This window comes from Schistocerca serialis, chromosome 8, assembly GCF_023864345.2.
Source record: "Schistocerca serialis cubense isolate TAMUIC-IGC-003099 chromosome 8, iqSchSeri2.2, whole genome shotgun sequence".
NCBI classification, from domain to species: domain Eukaryota; kingdom Metazoa; phylum Arthropoda; class Insecta; order Orthoptera; family Acrididae; genus Schistocerca; species Schistocerca serialis.
Window position 1 is genome coordinate 269,991,262 of NC_064645.1, and position 23,535 is coordinate 270,014,796.

Here is a 23,535-nt window from a genome sequence, read left to right on the forward strand (position 1 = left end):
AAGTCAGCGCTCGTGCAGTCGCACGTCGCACCGGCATTCCATACACTACTGTTTGGTTGGCACAGAGGCGTACTCTCCGATGCTATCCGTACAAAATCCATCGGCATCATGAACTGTTACCTGGCGATTTAGTGAAGCGGAGGGCATTTGCGGTGTGGGCGTTTCAAAAGATGGCGAAAGATGACGACTGGTTGAGTAATGTGTTGTGGACCGACGAAGCTCATTTCGCGCTCCGAGGGTCTGTTAACGCCCACAACTGCAGAATTTGGGCTACCGAAAATCCTAGAACTGTCGTGGAAATTCCATTGCACGACGAGAAAGTCACGGTGTGGGTCGGATTTACCACATCTACCGTTATCGGGCCTTTTTTCTTCGAGGAAATGCGTGATTCTGGTTTTGTAACTGCTACTGTGACGGGTGAGAGGTACGCCGATATGTTACAGAATCGCATCATCCCCAGCCTGGCTGATAAACACCTGCTGGAACGTACGATGTTTATGCAGGACGGCGCTCCACCCCATATTGCTAGACGCGTGAAAGATGTCTTGCGCGCGTCGTTTGGTGATGATCGTGTGCTGAGCCGCCACTTTCGTCATACTTGGCCTCCCAGGTCCCCAGAGCTCAGTCCGTGCGATTATTGGCTTTGGAGTTACCTGAAGTCGCAAGTGTATCGTAATCGACCGACATCTCTAGGGATGCTGAAAGAAAACATCCGACGCCAATGACTCACCATAACTCCGTACATGCTTTACAGTGCTGTTCACAACATTATTCCTCGAATATAGTTATTGTTGAGTAATGATGGTGGACATATTGAGCATTTCCCGTAATGAACATCATCTTTGCTTTTTCTTACTTTGTTTTGCTAATTATTGCTGTTCTAATCAGATGAAGCGCCATCTGTCGGAAGTTTTTTGAACTTTAGTATTTTTTTGGTTCTAATAAAACCCCATGTCATTCCAAGCATGTGTGTCAATTTCTACCTCTCTATCTACAGGGTTATTACAAATGATTGAAGCGATTTCACAGCTCTACAATAACTTTATTATTTGAGATATTTTCACAATGCTTTGCACACGCATACAAAAACTCAAAAAGTTTTTTTAGGCATTCACAAATGTTCGATATGTGCCCCTTTAGTGATTCGGCAGACATCAAGCAAACAATCAAGTTCCTCCCACACTCGGCGCAGCATGTCAAATGGCTCTGAGCACTATGGGACTCAACTGCTGAGGTCATTGGTCCCCTAGAACTTAGAACTAGTTAAACCTAACTAACCTAAGGACATCACAAACATCCATGCCCGAGGCAGGATTCGAACCTGCGACCGTAGCGGTCTTGCGGTTCCAGACTGCAGCGCCTTTAACCGCACGGCCACTTCGGCCGGCCGCAGCATGTCCCCATCAATGAGTTCGAAAGCATCGTTGATGCGAGCTCGCAGTTCTGGCACGTTTCTTGGTAGAGGAGGTTTAAACACTGAATCTTTCACATAACCTCACAGAAAGAAATCGCATGGGGTTAAGTCGGGAGAGCGTGGAGGCCATGACATGAATTGTTGATCATGATCTCCACCACGACCGATCCATCGGTTTTCCAATCTCCTGTTTATGAAATGCTTCTGCTTTAGCCTTTTCCGTAAGATTTTCCAAACCGTCGGCTGTGGTACGTTTAGCTCCTTGCTTGCTTTATTCGTCGACTTCCGCGGCTACGCGCGAAACTTGCCCGCACGCGTTCAACCGTTTCTTCGCTCACTGCAGGCCGACCCGTTGATTTCCCCTTACAGAGGCATCCAGAAGCTTTAAACTGCGCATACCATCGCCGAATGGAGTTAGCAGTTGGTGGATCTTTGTTGAACTTCGTCCTGAAGTGTCGTTGCACTGTTATGACTGACTGATGTGAGTGCATTTCAAGCACGACATACGCTTTCTCGGCTCCTGTCGCCATTTTGTCTCAATGCGCTCGGCAGAGACCTGAAGTGCGGCTTCAGCCGAACAAAACTTTGAGTTTTTCTACGTATCTGTAGTGTGTCGTGACCATATGCCAATGAGTGGAGCTACAGTGAATTTATGAAATCGCTTCAATCATTTGTAATAGCCCTTTACATTATTCCATGATTTATTCAGGTTTCAAATTTATACTGACTTTTTGATCACCCGGTACATGCCTTTCTCTATGCATTGCGTACATTCTCTACCTCACCAGCGATGTTATCGTTGGTAGCAGGTCCCGTTGTCTTCCAGCCCTTCAACAGCCGGTGCATCGCGTTCTGAGCCGCCACCTCTTCTTTGTTGCAGCATCGCCGAAGAGCTGCGCGCCGGGAATGTTCCAGTGCGAGTACGGCGCGTGCATCCCGGGCAGGTGGCACTGCGACGACTATCCGGACTGCGCTGACGGCTCCGACGAGCCACCAGAGTGCCGTAAGTTCTGTCTACTTGTAACGACTTGCCAGTAGCGAGGAAGCCGCAGAGCTCAGATGTGCAACTGTCATACACGGTGCAGGCACACTAATGTGACCACGCCAATGTTCGACGTCAACGACACATTCATAGGTGGCAGGCGACAGCACTGTCAGTGGAGACATCTCTGGGGGATGCAAAAAACAGCGTAATCGCTATAATTGCGTTGGCTTCTGCGGCCAGAGTCAGTCGACATAAAACTTTTCTGGGTATGGTACCGCGTCATAATGTATAAAACTACTGCTGCTGGAGAAAACCAACGTTTCGGCCACGGTTGAGCGGCCTTCATCTGGGTCTAATGGTCTGCTAGCCGAAACGTTGGTTTTTCTCTAGCAGCAGTAGTTTTATACATTATGACGCGGTACCATACCCAGAAAACCTTTATGTCGAGTGTAATCGTTGTTGTAAGGCAAAAACGAAGCGATTTATCAGACGTTCAAGGGTGTGATCATCGGCATTTGGCACAAGGGTGGAAGCATTTCTGGAACGGCTAATGTTATAAACGGTTGTGGTTAAATTATACCGTGCACCACAAAATGGCGCTATGATCATTGGCATTTGGGACAAGGGTGGAAGCATTTCTGGAATGGCTAATGTTATAAACTGTTGTGGTTAAATTATACCGTGCACCGCAAAATGGCGCTATGATCATTGACATTTGGGACAAGGGTGGAAGCATTTCTGGTATGGCTACTGTTATAAACGGTTGTGGTTAAATTATATCGTGCACCACAAAATGGCGCTATGATCATTGGCATTTGGGACAAGGGTGGAAGCATTTCTGGAATGGCTAATGTTATAAACTGTTGTGGTTAAATTATACCATGCACCGCAAAATGGCGCTATGATCATTGACATTTGGGACAAGGGTGGAAGCATTTCTGGTATGGCTAATGTTATAAACTGTTGTGGTTAAATTATACCGTGCACCACAAAATGGCGCTATGATCATTGGCATTTGGGACAAGGGTGGAAGCATTTCTGGAACGGATAATGTTATAAACTGTTGGGGTTAAATTATACCGTGCACTGCAAAATGGCGCTATGATCATTGGCATTTGGGACAAGGGTGGATGCATTTCTGGAACGGATAATGTTATAAACTGTTGGGGTTAAATTATACCTTGCACCGGAAAATGGCACTATAATCATTGGCATTTGGGACAAGGGTGGAAGCATTTCTGGAACGGATAATGTTATAAACTGTTGTGGTTAAGCCGCGTGGGATTAGCCGAGCGGTCTAAGGCGCTGCAGTCGTGGACTGTGTGGCTGATCGCGGCAGAGGTTCGAGTCCTCCCTAGGGCTTGGGTGTGTGTGTTTGTCCTTAGGATAATTTAGGTTAAGTAGTGTGTAAGCTTAGGGACTGATAACCTTAGCAGTTAAGTCCCATAAGATTTCACACACATTTGAAATTTTTTTTTTTTTGTTGTGGTTAAATTATACCGTGCACCGCAAAATGGCGCTATGATCATTGGCTTTTGGGATAGGGGTGGATGCATTTCTGGAGCGGCTAATGTTATAAACTGTTGGGGTTAAATTATACCGTGCACCGCAAAATGGCGCTATGATCATTGGCATTTGGGACAAGGGTGGAAGCATTTCTGGTATGGCTAATGTTATAAAGTGTTGTAGTTAAATTATACCGTGCACCGCAAAATGGCGCTATCCAAAACCGACGTTGAGTCAGCTGTGGTGCATCACGGACAGGGATGAACGACGACTGCAGACATTTGTGCAGGCGAATAGACGTGCAACTGTAGAGCAATTGACCACCTGCGTGAACCAAGCATCTACCAACAGTGCCTCCTGAACGACCATTCAGTGAACGTTGCTTCGTATGGGCCTCTACAGCAGAAGCCTATTTCGTGTACCCGTGCTGACTTGAACGTCAGCGAAGAAGGAAGAATTTACTCGCCAGTGTCACAACTGGATGTCCACTGAGTCGCGACAGCTGGGCATTTCAGATTAATCACGTGTAATGCTCCATCAGACAAATAGCCGTTGGCGGGTACGGTGTGAGACGAGTGAAAGCAAACACCCTGTAACAATCGTCAGAAAACAAAAAAATGGTTCAAATGGCTCTGAGCGGTATGGGACTTAACATCTGAGGTCATCAGTCACCTACAACTTAGAACTACTTAAACCTAACTAACCTAAGGACACCACTCACATCCATGCGTGAGGCAGGATTTGAACCTGCAACCGTAGCAGCAGCGCGGTTCTGAACTGAAGCGCCTAGAACCACTCGGCCACAGAGGCCGGCAATCGTCATTTGGATCCAGGCTGGAAGAAGGCACCTTATGCTCTGGGAATTGTTTTCTTGGTGGTCTCGTCATTCAGGAAGGCACAATGAATCAAGACAAGTATGCATCTGTCCTTGGGCACCATTCCCACACCTACATGCAGTTTGTTCCTCCTCAGCACAATGGCATTTACGTGTGTGCTTCGAAGAGCACCAGGATGAGATTCTCCTGGCCAGCAAACTTCCTGTATTTAAACCCATTCGAGAATCTGTGGGATCGCCTCAGTTGGCCGGCTCACGTTATTGGATCCTCAACCAAGAAACCTAGCGCAGCCGGCCGTAGTACTGGAGGTCGCATGGCTCCACATTCCTGGCAGTACATTCCATAACCTCATTGACTTTCTTCCTGCATATCTTTCAGTGGCTCAAACTGCAAAAGGTGGTTCTGGGGCTTTTGACAGGTGGTCACATTAATACACTACTGGCCATTAAAATTGGTACACCACGAAGATGACGTGCTTCAGACACGAAATTTGACCGACAGGACGAAGGTGCTGTGATATGCAAATGATAAGTTTTTCAGAGCATTCACACTAGGTTGGCGCCGGTCGCGACCACTACAACGTGTTGACATGAGGAAAGTTTCCAACCGATTTCTCATACACAAACAGCAGTTGAGCGGCGTTGCCTGGTGAAACGTTGTTGTGATGCCTCGTGCAAGGAGGAGAAATGCGTACCATCACGTTTCCGACTTTGATAAAGGTCGGATTGTAGCCTATCGCGATTGCGGTTTATCGTATCGCGATATTGCTGCTCGCGTTGGTCGAGATCCAATGATGTTAGCAGAATATGGAATCGGTGGGTTCAGGAGGATAATACGGAACGCCGTGCTGGATCCCAACGCCCTCGTATCACTAGCAGTCGAGATGACGACCATCTTAACCGCATGGCTGTAACGGATGGTGCAGCCACGTCTCGATCCCTGAGTCAACAGATGGGGACGTTTGCAAGACAACAACCATCTGCACGAACAGTTCGACGACGTTTGCAGCAGCATGGAGTCCATGCTTGAGTTCCCGAAGCATCTCCATAAGCTACCGATAACAAATCTAGCAGCCCGCCCCTGAATTTCTTCGTTGTCTTCCTTCCATCCGACATGGTACGGAGACCATGGCTGCTGTTACCCTTGACGCTTCATCACAGACAGGAGCGCCTGCGATGGTGTACTCAGCGGCGAACCTGGGTGCACGAATGGCAAAACGTCATTTTTTCAGATGAATCCAGTTTCTGTGTACAGCATCATGATGATCGCATCCGTGTTTGGCGACATCGCAGTGAACGCACATTGGAAGTGTGTATTCGTCATCGCCATATTGGCATATCACCCGACGTGATGGTATGGGGTGCCATTGGTTACACGTCTCGGTCACCTCTTGTTCGCATTGACGGCACTTTGAACACTGGACGTTACATTTCAGATGTGTTACGACTCGTGGCTCTATCCTTCATTCGATCCCTGCGAAACCCTACATTTCAGCAGGATAATGCACGACCGCATTTTACAGGTCCTGTACGGCCCTTTCTGGATACAGAAAATGTTCGACTGCTGTCCTGGCCAGCACATTCTCCAGATCTCTCACCAATTGAAAATATCTGGTCAATGGTGGCCTAGCAACTGGCTCGTCACAATACGCCAGTCACTACTCTTGATGAACTGTGGTATCGTGTTGAAGCTGCATGGGCAGCTGTACCTGTACACGCCATCCAAGGTCTGTTTGACTCAATGCCCTGGCTTATCAAGGCCGTTATTACGGCCAGAGGTGGTTGTTCTGATTTCTCAGGATCTATGCACCCACATTGCGTGAAAATGCAACCACATGTCAGTTCTAGTATAATATATTTGTCCAATGATTACCCGCTTATCATTTTCATTTCTTCTTGGTGTAGCAATTTTAATGGCCAGTAGTGTATATCTGGAGACTGTATACAGTACAGGCATCGGCATGCACAGAAATTAATCTTGGAGGTCTTAAAATTCTAAAATTGTAATTTTTAGATCTCCTCTATTCCCAAAATTGAGGAACAGGACTCAGGTGTTGGTCGAATGAAGGTCATCTGCCTTTGCTACAATACTTCCACGTTAAATGTTTCATCATGCATACTTTTATATACACTGCCAGAAATAAATGGAACACCCTCAAGAACCAGGCCAATTTTATTCAAGTGGTGCGTCAAATAGTTCATCATTCTACAAATATAAAGCAATAAGTTAAGACCAAATGAAACATATATGTCACAGTAGAGACTGCCTAAACAGTCGCACACAGTGCAGCCCCGCCCCGTCCTCTTCTGGTAGCAACGCAGGCATGCATTCTAGCACACAGACGATTGTAAATGTGGTGGATGGCATCATGTGATAGATTGTTCCAGGACCTTTTACCTTTTGTTGCAATTCGACAATGTTTTGTGCAGGCTCAGGAGAATACTCGTAAGTTCCCGCTTCATCGTGTCCTATACATTATTAACTGACAAGAGATTTGGCGATCTTATTAGCCGGGGCAGTTGTCATACACGATGAAAAGCACGTTTCGACGCAGCTGCTGTATATGGATGTGCATTGTCCTACTGAAAACGCACATTATCTTCCTGTCGAAGAAATGGTAGGGGCACAGGGATCAAAACCTTTACAATATAGCTAGCACTGGTTACTTTGCCCTGTAGTAACACGAGACATGACCACAAGTTGGACCCTCACACTATGAAACCTACAGATGCATGGGAGTGGGCAAGCCTGTGGGACGGGTGGGAGGTGACCTTGAATATACATCGTGCAACAGCTTCAGGTGTAACATTATACCCCCTCTTAAGTTCAAGTGTAATCTAACACTGGAAGCCATTATTAGGTATATGGGCAGGCCTAGGGACGGAAGGTGAAATGGATGACCTTGAATACAAGTCATGCAATGGCGCTGTAATAGTCACAAACGTATAAGTACGTGGTATCACGTAACATTCCACCAGTGCGGAGGGTATTTGCTTCGTGATACATTACCCGTGTTAAAATGGACCGTTTACCAATTGCGGAAAAGGTCGATATCGTGTTGATGTATGGCTATTGTGATCAAAATTCCCATCGGGCGTGTGCTATGTATGCTGCTCGGTATCATCATCCGGACCGTTCGCCGGATAGTTACGTTATTTAAGGAAACAGGAAGTGTTCAGCCACATGTGAAACGTCAACCACGACCTGCAACAAATGATGATGCCCAAGTAGGTGTTTTAGCTGCTGTCGCGGCTATTCCGCACATCAGTAGCAGACAAATTGCGCGAGAATCGGGAATCCCAAAAACGTCGGTGTTGAGAATGCTACATCAACATCGATTGCACCCGTACCATAGTTCTATGCACCAGAAATTGCATGGCGACGACTTTGAACGTCGTGTACAGTTCTGCCACTGGGCACAAGAGAAATTATGGGACGATGACAGATTTTTGGCACGCGTTCTATTTAGCGACGAAGCGTCATTCACCAACAGCGGTAAACCGGCATAATATGCACTATTGGGCAACGGAAAATCCACGATGGCTGCGACAAGTAAAAAATCAGCAACCTTGGCGGGTTAATGTATGGTGCGGCATTATGGAAGGAAGGACAATTGGCCCCCATTTTATAGATGACAATCTAAATGGTGCAATGTATGTTGATTTCGTACGCAATGTTCTACCGATGTTACTACAAGATGTTTCTCTGCATGACAGAATGGCGATGTACTTCCAACATGATGGATGTCCGGCACATAGCTCGCGTGCGGTTGAAGCGGTATTGCGGTAATGTTCTACCGATGTTAATACAAGATGTTTCTCTGCATGACAGAATGGCATGTGCTTCCAACATGATGGATGACCGGCACATAGCTCGCGTGCGGTTGAAGCGGTATTGAATAGCATATTTCATGACAGGTGGATGGGTCGTCGAAGCACCATACCATGGCCCGCACGTTCACCGGAGCTGACGACCCCGGATTTCTTTCTGTGGGGAAAGTTGAAGGATATTTGCTATCGTGATCCACCGACAACGCCTGACAACATGCGTCAGCGCATTGTCAATGCATGTGCGAACATTACGGAAGGCGAACTACTCGCTGTTGAGAGGAATGTCGTTACTCGTATTGCCAAATGCATTGAGGTTGACGGACATCATTTTGAGCATTTATTGCATTAATGTGGTATTTACAGGTAATAACGCTATAACAGCGTGCGTTCTCAGAAATGATAAGTTCACAAAGGTACATGTATCACATTGGAACAACCGAAATAAAATGTTCAAACGTACCTACGTTCTGTATTTTAATTTAAACAACCCACCTGTTACCAACTGTTCGTCTAAAATTGTGAGCAATATGTTTGTGACTATTACAGCGCCATCTATCACAAAGCGAAAAAAGTGGTCCAACTAAAACATTCATATTTCTTTACGTACTACACGAATGTGTAATAAAAAATGGGGGTTCCTATTTTAAAAAAAACGCAGTTGATATCCGTTTGACCTATGGCAACGCCATCTAGCAGGCCAACCATAGCGCCATCTGGTTTCTCCCTTCAAGCTAGACAAGTTTCGTCCTTTGTAGTTTTTTCGTTTGACGCTTATTTCGTGAGATATTTGGCCCGGTCACGATAAATGGATCACCCTGTATAGCAAAATTCAGGGCTGGTTCGAGACTATTTTTCGACACATGCGACTTATCGTTGGCGCCTCCCCCCCCCCCCCCTCCCTCCCCTGATCACAGCTTGTGCCTCGTACGCTTTTACCCATGTCAGTTTTTGTTACTAATTATGATACGCATTGTGTAGAAATATTGTACTTGAGCACGCCTCGCACCCTCAAGCGGCTGCTACTCACTGTGATACATCCTGTGTAGAGATTATACAGTTGTGGCGCCCCTCTCGACTTAGCACCCCAAGCGGTGTGTCGTGATCCTCGGGGCTCGGCATAGATTCTAACAAAGAGTCAGGATTATTATCCACTACTCAAACAGCAGATGACGAATAAACAGACACGCCTGTGAAAAATAGCGACATCATCGTGGAAGATACTAGGGCGTTCAATAAGTAATACAATACATTTTTTTCTTGGCCAGTTTCGGTTGAAAACTGTGGAATGTATTGTGGGACGTCTTGGAATATTCCCGCTTCAGCCTCTATAGTTTCATAGGTGGCGACGCCATATGCAGCCTTCAAAATTGCGTCTCTAAGGCCGGTATTACACTATCAAATTTCTTTGTCAAATATCTTTGTCAAAAATATTTGTCAAAGATATTTGATGGTGTAATAGGAACTTTGTCAAATGTCGTCCAATATTTGATCAAATCTAGGGCCTCGCTGTAGATTTGATCAAAGAAATCGCTTGTCTTCTGTTCACTGCAATGTGACATGTTACCACATGGAGCGCTAGCATCGCTGCAGCGTTCTGTCGTCTGTAGTGTTTTTATAATTGGCGGTAAATACAATTGGTGTGTGCAGACAACTACAAAATTAATAGAGACGTATGAAGCTGATGGGGCACTTTACAACGTGAGGCACCCTGAATACAAAAATAGATTAAGAAGATTGGAGACCTGACCTGACCTAACATAACCTAACATAACCCTCTCCCGTAGCAAGGAATCGGAGTGCTACAGTGAGCCTGTCTTCTGAAGATGTAGCAGTGAATATTGTGCTTTGTGATATAAAGATACGCTTCACTGAGCACATACAGAAATGTATGCTCATCCATTCTTAAGTAATTGATCTACGACTTGACGCCATCCACTGTAAGCTCATGTAACAAGTTTTGTTGAATGCTTTTATCGTGTCGTCGCTTTACCCAGATTAGATTAGTTTTTCGTTCCATAGATCCGTGCTGAGGAGATCCTCGTGGATGTGGAACATGCCAATTTTTTTAAAGCGGAAATAACAATACTAATAGTATGAATAAATACATCATTTGTTTCTATTAAAAATTTCGTCAATGGAGTAGGAGTTGGCCACTAGTAAGTCTTTCAGGCTCCTTTTAAACTGATCTTTATTTATAACTAAAATTTTTATGTTTGCTGGCAAATTATTGAAGATGAGTGTTGCTGAGTAGTGGACCCCTTTTTGAACTAAAGTAAGTGCAGATCATTTTTGTTCGTGGTATTGTATGTATGAACTGAGTTGTTTGTTGGAAAAAGAGATATATTATTTAGGACAAATTTTATTAAGGAGTAAATATACTGAGAGGCAGTAGTTAGTATACCCAGTTCTTTGAAGAGGTTTCTGTAGGACATCCGTGAATTTACTCCACAAATAATACGTATTACACACTTGGACTCTGAAAACTTTTGTTTGACTCAAAGAGTTACCCAAAAATATTATACCATATGACATTATGGAATGAAAGTAGGCAAAGTACGCAACCTTTTTCATTTTTATGTTGCCTATGTCTGCCAACACTCGAATTGCAAATACAGATTTGTTAAAGCGTTTCTGCAGTTCTGTGGTGTGCTCCTCCCAACTGAATTTATTATCAAGTTGTAATCCCAGGAATTTAAGACTGTCAACCTCGTATGTATGGTTCCTTTTTTTTTTCTCCCATTTCTTTTCCGCATGCGCGCACATTGCAATTGCGATACGTGCAACTACTGAGGTTAATAACAAGTTGTTGTCAGCCATCTTGAACTTTGACGAAAAATATGATGACAGTGTAATACCCCTTCTAGCGCTACGTCAAAGATCTTCGTCAAATATATTTGAGGAATATTAGATCATTTCTTTCATCAAATCTTTGACAAAGAAATTTGATAGTGTAATACCGGCCTAACCGAGTGCGTTCCAAGCAGAGAGCTGTCATTAAGTTTCATTGGCGGGAAACAAGAACATTGCAGTACTGATAGTCGCTTGCAGAATGTCTTCAGAGACCTGACAGCGAACAAAAGCACGGTGAGTCGTTGGGCGAGGCATCTGCCATCATCGCAACAAGGTCACGCAAACAAGCCCGTTCTCCCCATCTCTTCAGCGCGCTCTTCGCCGCAAAAAAGCAAACGAATTTTTCCTCCATGACAGCAAAAGGGCTTCACAAAAGTGCGCGCACGGGAGAGGAGCTCACAAAATTAATTTGATTGTTCTTCCTTATCCATCATACAGCCCGGATCTCGCGTCTTTCGACTTCCATATGTTTGGCCCAATGAAGGATGCGCTCTGCGGGAAACAGTACGTGTGTGATTGAGAGGCTGTTGCAAAACGTTGACTCGACCGGCAGAGTGGTATCATGCGGGCATATTGGCCCTCCCAGTAAGGGCTCGTAAGGCCGTCGCAAAGAAAGGAGATTATGTTGAAAAATAGGATTTTGTTGCCAAAAGAGTAGCGAAAATATGGCCTAATGGAATTCTGAATAAAAACTGTCTGCTTTCAGAAAAAAAAGTGTTGCATTAGTTACTAAACGCCCGTCGTAGCTTTGCGGATACTGACAGTGAAGCTTCGTTAGTAACCGAGGTGAGATGTAGTGTACATTCTGTTTTTGTTCTGGTTCTAAATGAACACGTCACTCAGTGGCGCATACAGATGTCTACTGTGTAACAGCGCTTCACTCGGAAAGTACTGGTATGTTGTTGTTGTTGTGGTCTTCAGTCCTGAGACTAGTTTGATGCAGCTCTCCATGCTACTCTAGCCTGTGCAAGCTTCTTCATCTCCCAGTACCTACTGCAACCTACATCCTTCTGAATCTGCTTAGTGTATTCATCTCTTGGTCTCCCTCTACGATTTTTACCCTCCACGCTGCCCTCCAATAATAAATTGGTGATCCCTCGATACCTCAACACATGTCCTACCAACCGATCCGTTCTTCTGGTCAAGTTGTGCCACAAACTTCTCTTCTACCCAATCCTATTCAATACTTCCTCATTAGTTATGTGATCTACCCATCTAATCTTCAGCATTCTTCTGTAGCACCACAATTCAAAAGCTTCCATTCTCTTCTTGTCGAAACCATTTATCGTCCATGTTTCACTTCCATACATGGCTACACTCCATACAAATACTTTCAGAAATGACTTCCTGACATTTAAATCTATACTCGATGTTAACAAATTTCTCTTCTTCAGAAACGCTTTCTTGGCCATTGCCAGTCTACATTTCATATCCTCTCTACTTCGACCATCATCAGTTATTTTGCTCCCCAAATAGCAAAATTCCTTTACTACTTTAAGTGTCTCTTTTCCTAATCTAATTCCCTCAGCATCACCCGACTTAATTCGACTACATTCCATTATCCTCGTTTTGCTTCTTGTTGATGTTCATCTTATACCCCCCTTTCAAGACACTATCCATTCCATTCAACTGCTCTTCCAAGTCCTTTGCTGTCTCTGACAGAATTACAATGTCATTGGCGAACCTCAAAGTTTTTATTACTTCTCCATGGATTTTAATACCTACTCCGAATTTTTCTTTTGTTTCCTTCACTGCTTGCTCAATATACAGATTGAATAACATCGGGGAGAGGCTACAACCCTGTCTCACTCCCTTCCCAACCACTGCTTCCCTTTCATGTCCCTCGACTCTTATAACTGCCATCTGGTTTCTGTACAAATTGTAAATAGCCTTTCGCTCCCTGTATTTTACCCCTGCCACCTTCAGAATTTGAAAGAGAGTATTCCAGTCCACATTGTCAAAAGCCTTCTCTGTATGCTACCATTATCTCCCCACCATGCTCCTCAGGCGCAAAAACGACGTTGCTGGCCCACTGGCCAGGTAACCAGTTCGCTGTGCCGGTAATACATACACTGTCCGATCAAAAGTATCCGAACACCTGTTAGTGGACTTTCGTATGGGGTGCGTCACCCTTCGCGTGTATAACGGCTTGAAATCTGCTCTGTACTCTTTCACTAGGGTATCTAAAAGTCTGTGGAAGAATGTTAGACATTCTTCCTTAAGAGCCGAAACCAGAGAGAGTAGCAATATTTTACGCTGCGGTCTGGAGCGAAGTCGACCTTCTAACTCAATAAGGTGATTCAAAAATATTTCTGTTTGCTGATGACACCAGCTTGGTAGTGAAGGATCTTGTGTGTAATATTGAAACATTATCAAATAACGTAGTTCATGAAATAAGTTCGTGGCTTGTGGAAAATAATTTGATGCTAAATCACAGTAAGACTCAGTTTTTACAGTTTCTAACTAACAATTCAACAAGAACTGATATTTTGATCAGACAGAATGGGCATATTATAAGCGAGACGGAACAGTTCAAGTTCCTAGGGGTTCGGATAGAGAGTAAACTGTTGTGGAAAGCCCATGTTCATGATCTTGTTCAGAAACTAAACGCTGCTTTATTTACCATTAGAACAGTATCTGAAATACGTGACATTTCAACACGAAAAGTAGTCTACTTCGCATATTTTCATACGCTTATGCCATATGGTATTATTTTTTGGGGTAATTCTTCTGATTCAAAAAGGGTATTTTTGGCTCAAAAACGGACTGTTCGAGCTATGTGTGGTGTAAGTTCGAAAACCTCTTGTCGACTCCTATTCAATAGTGTGGGAATTTTGACATTGCACTCACAATATATATTTTCTTTAATGTCGTTTGTTGTTAGCAATATTAGCTTATTCCCAAGAGTTAGCAGCTTTCACTCTGTTAATACTAGGCAGAAATCAAATCTGCATGTGGAATGCACTTCCTTGACTCTTGTGCGGAAAGGAGTGCAGTATTCTGCTGCATCCATTTTCAATAAGCTACCACAAGAACTGAAGAGTTTCCTCATGGCTCAAAAAAATGGTTCAAATGGCTCTGAGCACTATGGGACTCAACTTCTGAGGTCATTAGTCCCCTAGAACTTAGAACTAGTTAAACCTAACTAACCTAAGGACATCACAAACATCCATGCCCGAGGCAGGATTCGAACCTGCGACCGTAGCGGTCTTGCGGTTCCAGACTGCAGCGCCTTTAACCGCACGGCCACTTCGGCCGGCCTCCTCATGGCTCACTCCTTCTATTCTATCGAGGGGCTCCTGGAAGAGCTAAAAAATTAAGCAAATTCCAGTGTTACATTGTTGATTTTCTTTATTTAAACTTACGACTTGTCGCCTGAATATGTTTCTTATATTTCATTTTATCTGTTTCTTCAATCGTGTTATAATTTCATGTATTGACTCGTTCCATGAGCATGGAGACTTCTCCTTAATTTGGTCCCACGGAACAATAAATAAATAAAAACCACGAAGGTGTTCCATTGGATTCAGGTCAGCACTCTGGGCAGGCCAGACCATTTCAGGAATGTTACATATCATTGCCCCACGGATGCTGCTACGTAACAGGGTCCATTGTTATGCTGATACAATAAGTCATCGTTTACAGTCAGTCATCGTCTCTGAACTGTTCACGTACTGTACGCAGTACACAGTGCGGTAAAATGTTCATATCCTTTTTCTTGGATATTTTGTGTTTTCTTGAGCGCAAGTAGGGGACCGCATTCTAACCACGAAAGACACTCCCGTACTGTAATACCACCTTCTCCGTACTTCGCTGTAGGCACTACACCTGGTGGTAGATAACGTTCCACTGGCATTCATCAAACCCAAACCCTTCCATTACTCCAGATCATTAGTTTCCAGTCATCCACTGTCCTATCGCATCGCTCTTTGCGACACCTCAAGCGTCACTGAGCTCTGACTACAACAGGGCGTTCTGCGGGAAGTGAGTAAGTGCTCCACAAAAAGCAATAATGTCGTTTCTTTTTTGACATATTCTCTAATTTTTTAAACATTTTTAAAATTTTATTCTGATTTCAGTGTTACTGGTTGTGGTTTAAAATTGAAGTAATCACTGAAAGAAACAAGTTTTTCTCGTTTTTTAAAGTTATAGTGAACTTCAAAATAAAAGAGGTGTTCCATCAAAGTACCACGATTTCCGTCTCAGGAAAAGTTTGGGAATCCCTGGACTACAGAAATGTGTGGTTTATGAGTAACTGTTCGACCATTGTACCTCATTTTTTTAACTTTCTACGCACAATCATTGTGCTAACTGGACAGCTGGTAGCACTTTGGAACGCATGAATGATTACTTCCGCTGCTCTCGTGCGACTGTTACAAGCACCTTCCACAATGCTTGGCGATCTCTGCCCGTCAGTCACAAGGTCTACCTGGCGTTTGCAACTCACAGTCTTCCGCGTTTCCATTTCACAATCATAACAGTCGACTTGGGCACTGTAGAAAGGTTGACATTTCCCTAATGGATTTGTTACTTTAGTGACATCCAATGACTACCCACGTTCGAAGCCGCACAGCTTTCCTGACCTATCCATTCAGTTGGTACCACTTCTCAAGTTTTGGGTTCGCATGCAGGAGGTCGTGGATTCGATCCTGGGTTTGGGCGCTTTTTTTATTAGCTAATATCATTCTGACATTTCACACGGTAATATACGCCGTTTCTAACGTCACATGTATCCTAAATTTACAACATTTTGTAACTCTGAACGTAACAAATACGTGGTTATACAAATAAGAAATAGACTGTTGAAGCAAATGACCTGTCATAGGACAGAATAACTACAAAAAAATATCAATTTCGAGATGCTAAAGATGCGCATGGTCCATGTAATGCGCATTACTCCTCCGACAGATATTGTTCTGCACGATTCATGCCGACATCGCCTATTGTGAAATGTTCTGTTTCGAAGTACATTCTGTGTCCCTAACGGTAACAGACGTGATGTTTCCACAATCCCGCCGTTAGAATAATAATAATAACGCATTGAAATACGTACTAAACAGCATGCGGTTACCAGATTCAGTGCCGGCCGGAGTGGCCGAGCGGTTAAAGGCGCTACAGTCTGGAACCGCACGACCGCTACGGTCGCAGGTTCGAATCCTGCCTCGGGCATGGATGTGTGTGATGTCCTTAGGTTAGTTAGGTTTAAGTAGTTCTAAGTTCTAGGGGACTGATGACCACAGCAGTTAAGTCCCATAGTGCTCAGAGCCATTTGAACCATTTTTGAACCAGATTCAGTGTTGAAAGGCATGGGACCATGGTGTGACAACACATACAAATAGTAACCGAGTTTGGACATTATTCGCAAAGCACATTGGTAGTCCTGTTGGTAACGTAAGGCCCTAACGAAATGTATGGACCTGAACGAGGCAAGAAAATAGTTGCTACTAATCTCTGGGACCATACAAAGAAAACAGGTTTCGCATCTAGTGGATGAGGTACTTGTGAAATTCGATGACATGAAAAGGGCTTCTTTCAAAGCTGACCAATCTTCCATATCTACGATTGTAGTATGTAAGTGCAAGCTTTTTCTAGAGGACCCGCTGCGATCACTGTTGACGGTTAAGATGCCAGATACCGCACCACCTGCACTACATTTACCAAACAAAAAACAATGGCCTCAACCCGAAATCGAACCATCGACTAGCTGCATGCTAACCAAAACGCTATTTATTGCGCCAACTGTACAGCACGAAGACTGTATGCTGACAGAGGTAGCTACCATACATGTGGTTACAGTGTTGCCAGATTGCCACTCTTTAACGTCCTTTTTCTGCCGGATGTACTCGCCGGACGAAATTTTGTGATAGACATTTTTTTATCACTGGCATGTGAGGATTGCGCTGCGAAGCCCGAGTGCGCGAATTTCCCTTCATCCTGTGTATAATATTATACCCTCTTCCGTAAGTAACTTTGGGAAATATTGTGGTAACACCAGTCTTCTATTGCTGACTCAGGTTGACCATTCAAAAGATTCAGGCTTACAAAAAAGTAGCTGTCAGTAAAAACATGGGGAATCTCGCTTATCTAGCTCCATTAGTAAGTCTCTCCTATTTATCCAGATCGTTTTATTTATTTATTTATTTTTGTTCAGTATCTACACTGTATTAATTAGATACTCTAGGAGTAACAAAAGGCATCAATAAGTAGACGACAATCATTAAATTTAGAGGCAGCCAATTGCCATACATGGATGATGACACAGTGTCAGTTAACGAGTTAAAGTTTAATGGTAAAATACTATATTGCCTCCGTTTGTTGCAAATGTAAAATGTCATCCGAGAGAAAGACGAGTTTAATGTTCAGTGGGAAAATACAGTATTGTCTCCATTTGTTGCAGATGTAAAATAACATCCGAGGGAAAGAAGGTGGTACTGCCCATGGGCGAAAAATTACATGCACTGCGTAGGATGAGTAAAGGAGATTTGCAGAAAACAGTGATGTTGGATTTGGTCTCGGGAACTTTGACCGTGTCAGACTGGAAGAATAACCGAAAAAAACTGAAGACTTTTGTTTCAAAGTTGTGTCAGAAAACTTTAGAAAGCCGCAGGGCAACCGAAACAGCAAAGAATGATTCCCTAAATGATATCCTTTTCGTCTGGTTTTGTGAAAACATGGAGATTGATGTTCGGTTTATCAATTGTCACTAACTAATATAGTGAAAGCCTTTCGGGCGAGACAGTAGCTGCTGGAAAAAGAAATCGAAATGTTCATTTCCTGTCCATTTCCTTAGACAAGTTTAAAACGCCCACGAAGCCTTTATTATCAGACGCCACCCAATAAGACACGAAGTTCCAAATTATAATCCTGCAAAAGTATGTAATAAGAATAGAATCTCAACACTGACTTGCTATTAAGTGTCTGGGAAATTACAAAATCCCCCTTTTTTTAATAGGGAAATCAAAAAATCAAAGTGCTTTAAAAGCAATTGAATCATCACTCCTTGTTAGTGTCTTACAACTCGCAAAATAATGTGTGGATAGACTGTTTACTTTTTTAAAACTGGTCCTTGTGACGAAGTGTAAAAGAATTTCTAAAAGAAAGTTTGCCATATGATGGAGTAACAATGGCTGATGGCGCCAAAGTGAAATATCTGTTATCCAACGTACTGTACTGGTATTGCATTGTATCCTTATTAATCCATTCAATGTGGTGTACGACATAATATGGCAGGGATCAAAATATGGTATGAGAACATATGTAGACACAACATTGTTTCATATAGTGTACATCACACCGAAGATATATTACACATCTACTCATAATAAAGTAAGAGTTCAAATAATAATGCTGGTGATAGCCAGAAAGCTAAAGTTCATTAATGGACAATAGGTTATATTCCTAATAAATGGCATTATTGCAGCCAGTGAACCAAGGAGCTCAGGAAAAGATTAAGAGACAAACTGCTGAGTAAGCATGTCGAATAACTGCAAGAGGAATATGGTGTACTAACACTTTTCAAATTTGTGAATTGCAAAGCCTTCATTTATGTGATTGCTTCTGTGTGGTATCATGTTACTGAGTCAACAACCCAAGTTGTGGAAATGTTTATGACCAACCATTTGTGAGTATACTGATGCAGTTTGTACACTGAATGAACAAACTGGGAACAATGTCAACATGAAGTTCATTGAAGCACTTACAAACAGCCTGTGCTGTGCAGACATACTGACTGCAAAATATCAGTGATGCTGTTTGTGGTTATTTGTGTTATGCTACTTATTTGATTCTGACATTAATAATTTATTAAGTTAAGCATAAGGAACATTGCTTTTAAGGTTTAGGTATATTGGGAATGTAATTGAAGGTAACTATTGGATTGTAATAGTTACCTTACTTTAATGTGCTGTTGCCACTAAGGATCTCTTAATTATAATTAAAGTTACTGCTTTTACAGTATTGTAAATTTACTGAATGAAATTAGTGGCAAAATTTATTTGTGTGATTGTTATTATGTGTTTGTTTTTCTCAGTATATGAATTATGATTGAGAAAATGCATACAGAATTTATTTCTCCAGTGAAGGAGGTGCATTATTGTTGGGTTTAGTTTGACATTTCCATTCCGTGCCACAGTTTGTCCTTGCACACTTGTAATCTCTACTATTGCAGTGATTTTAATAGGTGAATGTTTTGTGAAATGTATTTTGGATTCCTGTTAATATTCTTACTGTTGTTATTGCTGTGGGCTTCAGTCCTGAGACTGGTTTGATGCAGCTCTCCATGCTACCCTATTCTGTGCAAGCTTCTTCATCTCCCAGTACCTACTGCAGCCTACATCCTTCTGAATCTACTTAGTGTATTCATCTCTTGGTCTCCCTCTACGATTTTTGCCCTCTACACTACCCTCCAGTACCAAATTGGTGATCCCTTGATGCCTCAGAACATGTCCTACCAACCGATCCCTTCTTCTAGTCAAGTTGTGCCACAAACTCCTCTTCTCCCCAATTCTATTCAATACCTCCTCATTAGTTATGTGATCTACCCATCTAATCTTCAGCATTCTTCTGTAGCACCACATTTCGAAAGCTTCTATTCTCTTCTTGTCTAAAGTATTTATCATCCACATTTCACTTCCATACATGGCTACACTCCATACAAATACTTTCGGAAACGATTGCCTGACACTTAAATCTATACTTGATGTTAACAAATTTCTCTTCTTCAGAAACACTTTCCCTGTCATTGCCAGTCCAGATTTTATATCCTCTGTACTTCGACCGTCATCAGTTATTTTGCTCCCCAAATAGCAAAACTCCTTTACTACTTTAATTATCTCATTTCCGAATCTAATTCCCTCAGCATCACCCGATTTAATTCGACTACATCCCATTATCCTCGTTTTGCTTTTGTTGATGTTCATTTTATACCCTCCTTTCAAGATACTGTCCATTCCGTTCAACTGCTCTTCCAAGTCCTTTGCTGTCTCTGACAGAATTACAATGTCATCGGCGAACCTCAAAGTTTTTATTTCTTCTCCATGGATTTTAATACCTACTCCGAATTTTTCTTTTGTTTCCTTTACTGCTTGCTCAATATACAAATTGAATAGCATCGGGGAAAGGCTACAACCCTGTCTCACTCCCTTCCCAACCGTTGCTTCCCTTTCATGCCCCTCGACTCTTATAACTGCCATCTAGTTTCTGTACAAATTGTAAATAGCCTTTTGCTCCCTGTATTTTACCCCTGCCACCTGCAGAATTTGAAAGAGAGTATTCTAGTCAACATTGTCAAATGCTAGAAACGTAGGTTTGCCTTTCCTTAATCTTTCTTCTAAGATAAGTCGTAGGGTCAGTATTGCCTCACGTGTTCCAACATTTCTACAAGAATCCAAACTGATCTTCCCTGAGTTCAGCTTCTACCAGTTTTTCCATTCGTCTGTAAAGAATTCGCGTTAGTATTTTGCAGCTGTGACTTATTAAACTGATAGTTGGTTGGGGTTGATTTGGTGGAAGAAACAAAACAGCAAGGTCATCAACTCATTGGATTAGGGAAGGAAGTCAGCCGTGCCCTTCCAAAGTAACCATCCCGGCATTTGCCTGAAGTGATTTCAAGAAATCACGGAAAACCTAAATCAGGATGGCCGGATGCAAGATTGTACCATTGTCCTCCCGAAAGCAAGTTCAGTGTGTTAACCACTGCACCACCTTGCTCGGTAGTTACATGTAGTACTTGTACATATATTTATCTTAGTATTGTAAGTATATTATGTGTTGCAACAGGGAACATGTAACTTAGAATTAACTGAGTGAATACAAACGCCTATTTACAAGGAAAGCGTTTAACTCCTTGTGGAATAGCTTTGCTTCACAAGTTTTTAGAGTATGTGGGAGCTTATTGAACCAGGTCTACCCATTAATATAGAGGCTGTTGTCAGTTATTTTTAGTTTTGTCCTCTGCCTGAAGTACTTACCCTTACTTGTAGTATCATAATTGTGTGTACCACTACATTTATTTTCTTTGTTTTTACTATTCCCAACAAATGTAATAAGTTTATAGCAGCATAAATAATAAATTGTTAATGATTTATGTTGACCTAAGGTTTCATTACAGGATTGAGTGGATCTCAGTCTATGCATTAACATAGTAACTGTCTTCTGTTGTACTAATATTCTGTTCAGGTACAGGTCTGCCACACAGCCCCACAGTTCAATTCCATAATTAAGAAATGGGTAAATTGTTCCATAGTAGACCATTTTTAAAGTTTGACTTGGAACTATTTTTGCCAGTTGGCTTATAATGTACAAGCTACTGCTGATTGTCTCACATACAGAGTTAATGTGGTTTACCCAGTGAAGATTTTTGTCCAGGTGGACACAAAAAAATTTAATGTTATCTGTTTCTATGATTCAACACAATGTATACTGCTGATTTCAGCCTGATAAGAGCCAGTTGTTTGAAATGTTGTTAGCTGGGATTTACTGATGTTAGCGTGTAGTCCTTGATGTAGAAGATATATGGTTGCTTCAGTTACACCTTTCATTGCAACTGACTGTAATGCCTCAAAGTCTAGAAGACTGGGAATTATCTGTTCTGCATGAAAGTTTAGTAGACTACTTGCAGTTTGTTAAGTACGTAGACAGTAAATGCATAAATGAGTCTTTGATGTTGTTTAACTATTTGTTTTATGTATTTTTGAACTACAGCACTTGACATACCATCCCAAGCAGCTGAGTGTTTGTTTTTTAAGGTGGGGATTATCGTGCTTATTTAATTTTCCTTGACCTAGTCAGATTCAATATCCACTGTTTGAGTGTTGTGATTCAATATTAGCATGTCAGTGTAGGGATCTCAGGGTCCTTGAAAAGGCTTCTTCCAGGTGTTTGGTTTTAATTTTTTCGTAATATTCTTAGTGCATGCTTCTGGAGATCTAATATTTTCTTGACTTCAGCTGCATTCTCCCAGAAGATTATGCTTTCAAGCAGCAGCCAGTGAAAGTATGCTATGAACCCTGTCTGCTGGACAACACAATAACACCATTTTCTAAGTGGAAATCAGACAAAAACAGGCTTTTTGGTTAACTTATCCATGTGCTGCCTTAGTTTGATATCCATCTCGATTGCTTGGAACTTCACACATGAGTTGTCATTTTGTGTCTGCACATTGACCACTACATGTTGTCCATGGAAGTCGTTTTAGTTTTGCATGCATAAAATTAGTTTTTGTAAGATTAAGATTAAACTGCTTGCTGTGAACTAGTTATTATCCTGTTTTGCTATTCACCTGGCTCTCTCTGGTGTGTCAAGAATAGGAGTATGCCTAGTACCAAACCTCACTGGATCCCATATTCAACATTTTTCCTCACGTATCCAAATTAATGTTCACCAATGCATCAAAGATGTAGATGTACCAGTGTGACCCAAGTCAAGTTAAATTCTCAGAAAGCTTGTAAGACACTGGTTTTATATTTCGGAGGAATAAGGTTCAAATCCATGTACAGCATCTGTATGTAAATTACACGTGGTTTTCAGGAATCACTTCAGGTGAATGTTTTCTCCAACAAAACCATGGCCAGTTCCATTTCCCATCCTATGCTAGGACAAGGTAGCGCTTCATCTGTGGTAATGTTGTTGTTAATAGTGGTTAAAACTATGACTTTCCTTTTGTCAATATGGTCCAGAGATGTAATGGTATTCATCTAACTCTCTGTTAAAGTTATTTGTCATGTAGAAGTGGAGAGAGTAAAGAGTGTAAGAAAAAAGGCACTGTACTTTTTTTTCGCTGAAGTGGATACGTAAGCACAGCCAAACTTGGAGATGGTATCTGTAGAATGATGGGCTAAAGATTGTGTTTTTGTAATGTTTGTGGAATATTCTGTCAGTACTTGGAGGAATATAAATATTAAAAACTTAAATACAGTGATTACTGTGGAACTTCAGAACTGTGTATTTAAGTTTTTTATGTCTTTTGAACCTCTTTGGAATAACTCAGATGGTGCTGACAAAAATAATCGTGTGCCTACTTGTAGGATTGCCAAAACACAAGAATTTCTTGAGGACTGCTTCAAGGGCGCCTGTACCCAGGGGCAAGGAGGAATCACAGCCCCCTAGCTCTCAGGG

General features: G+C 42.4%; 1 protein-coding gene across 1 annotated transcript in view; it reads left to right on the top strand.

Moving 5' to 3' along the window:
* LOC126416607 (low-density lipoprotein receptor-related protein 1) overlaps positions 1-23,535 on the top strand; it is a 772,143-nt gene that overhangs the window by 400,552 nt on the left and 348,056 nt on the right. The window contains exon 3 of the mRNA XM_050084360.1: positions 2,295-2,417. Coding sequence (XP_049940317.1) covers positions 2,295-2,417 — 123 coding nt within the window. The remainder of the gene's footprint in view (positions 1-2,294; positions 2,418-23,535) is intronic.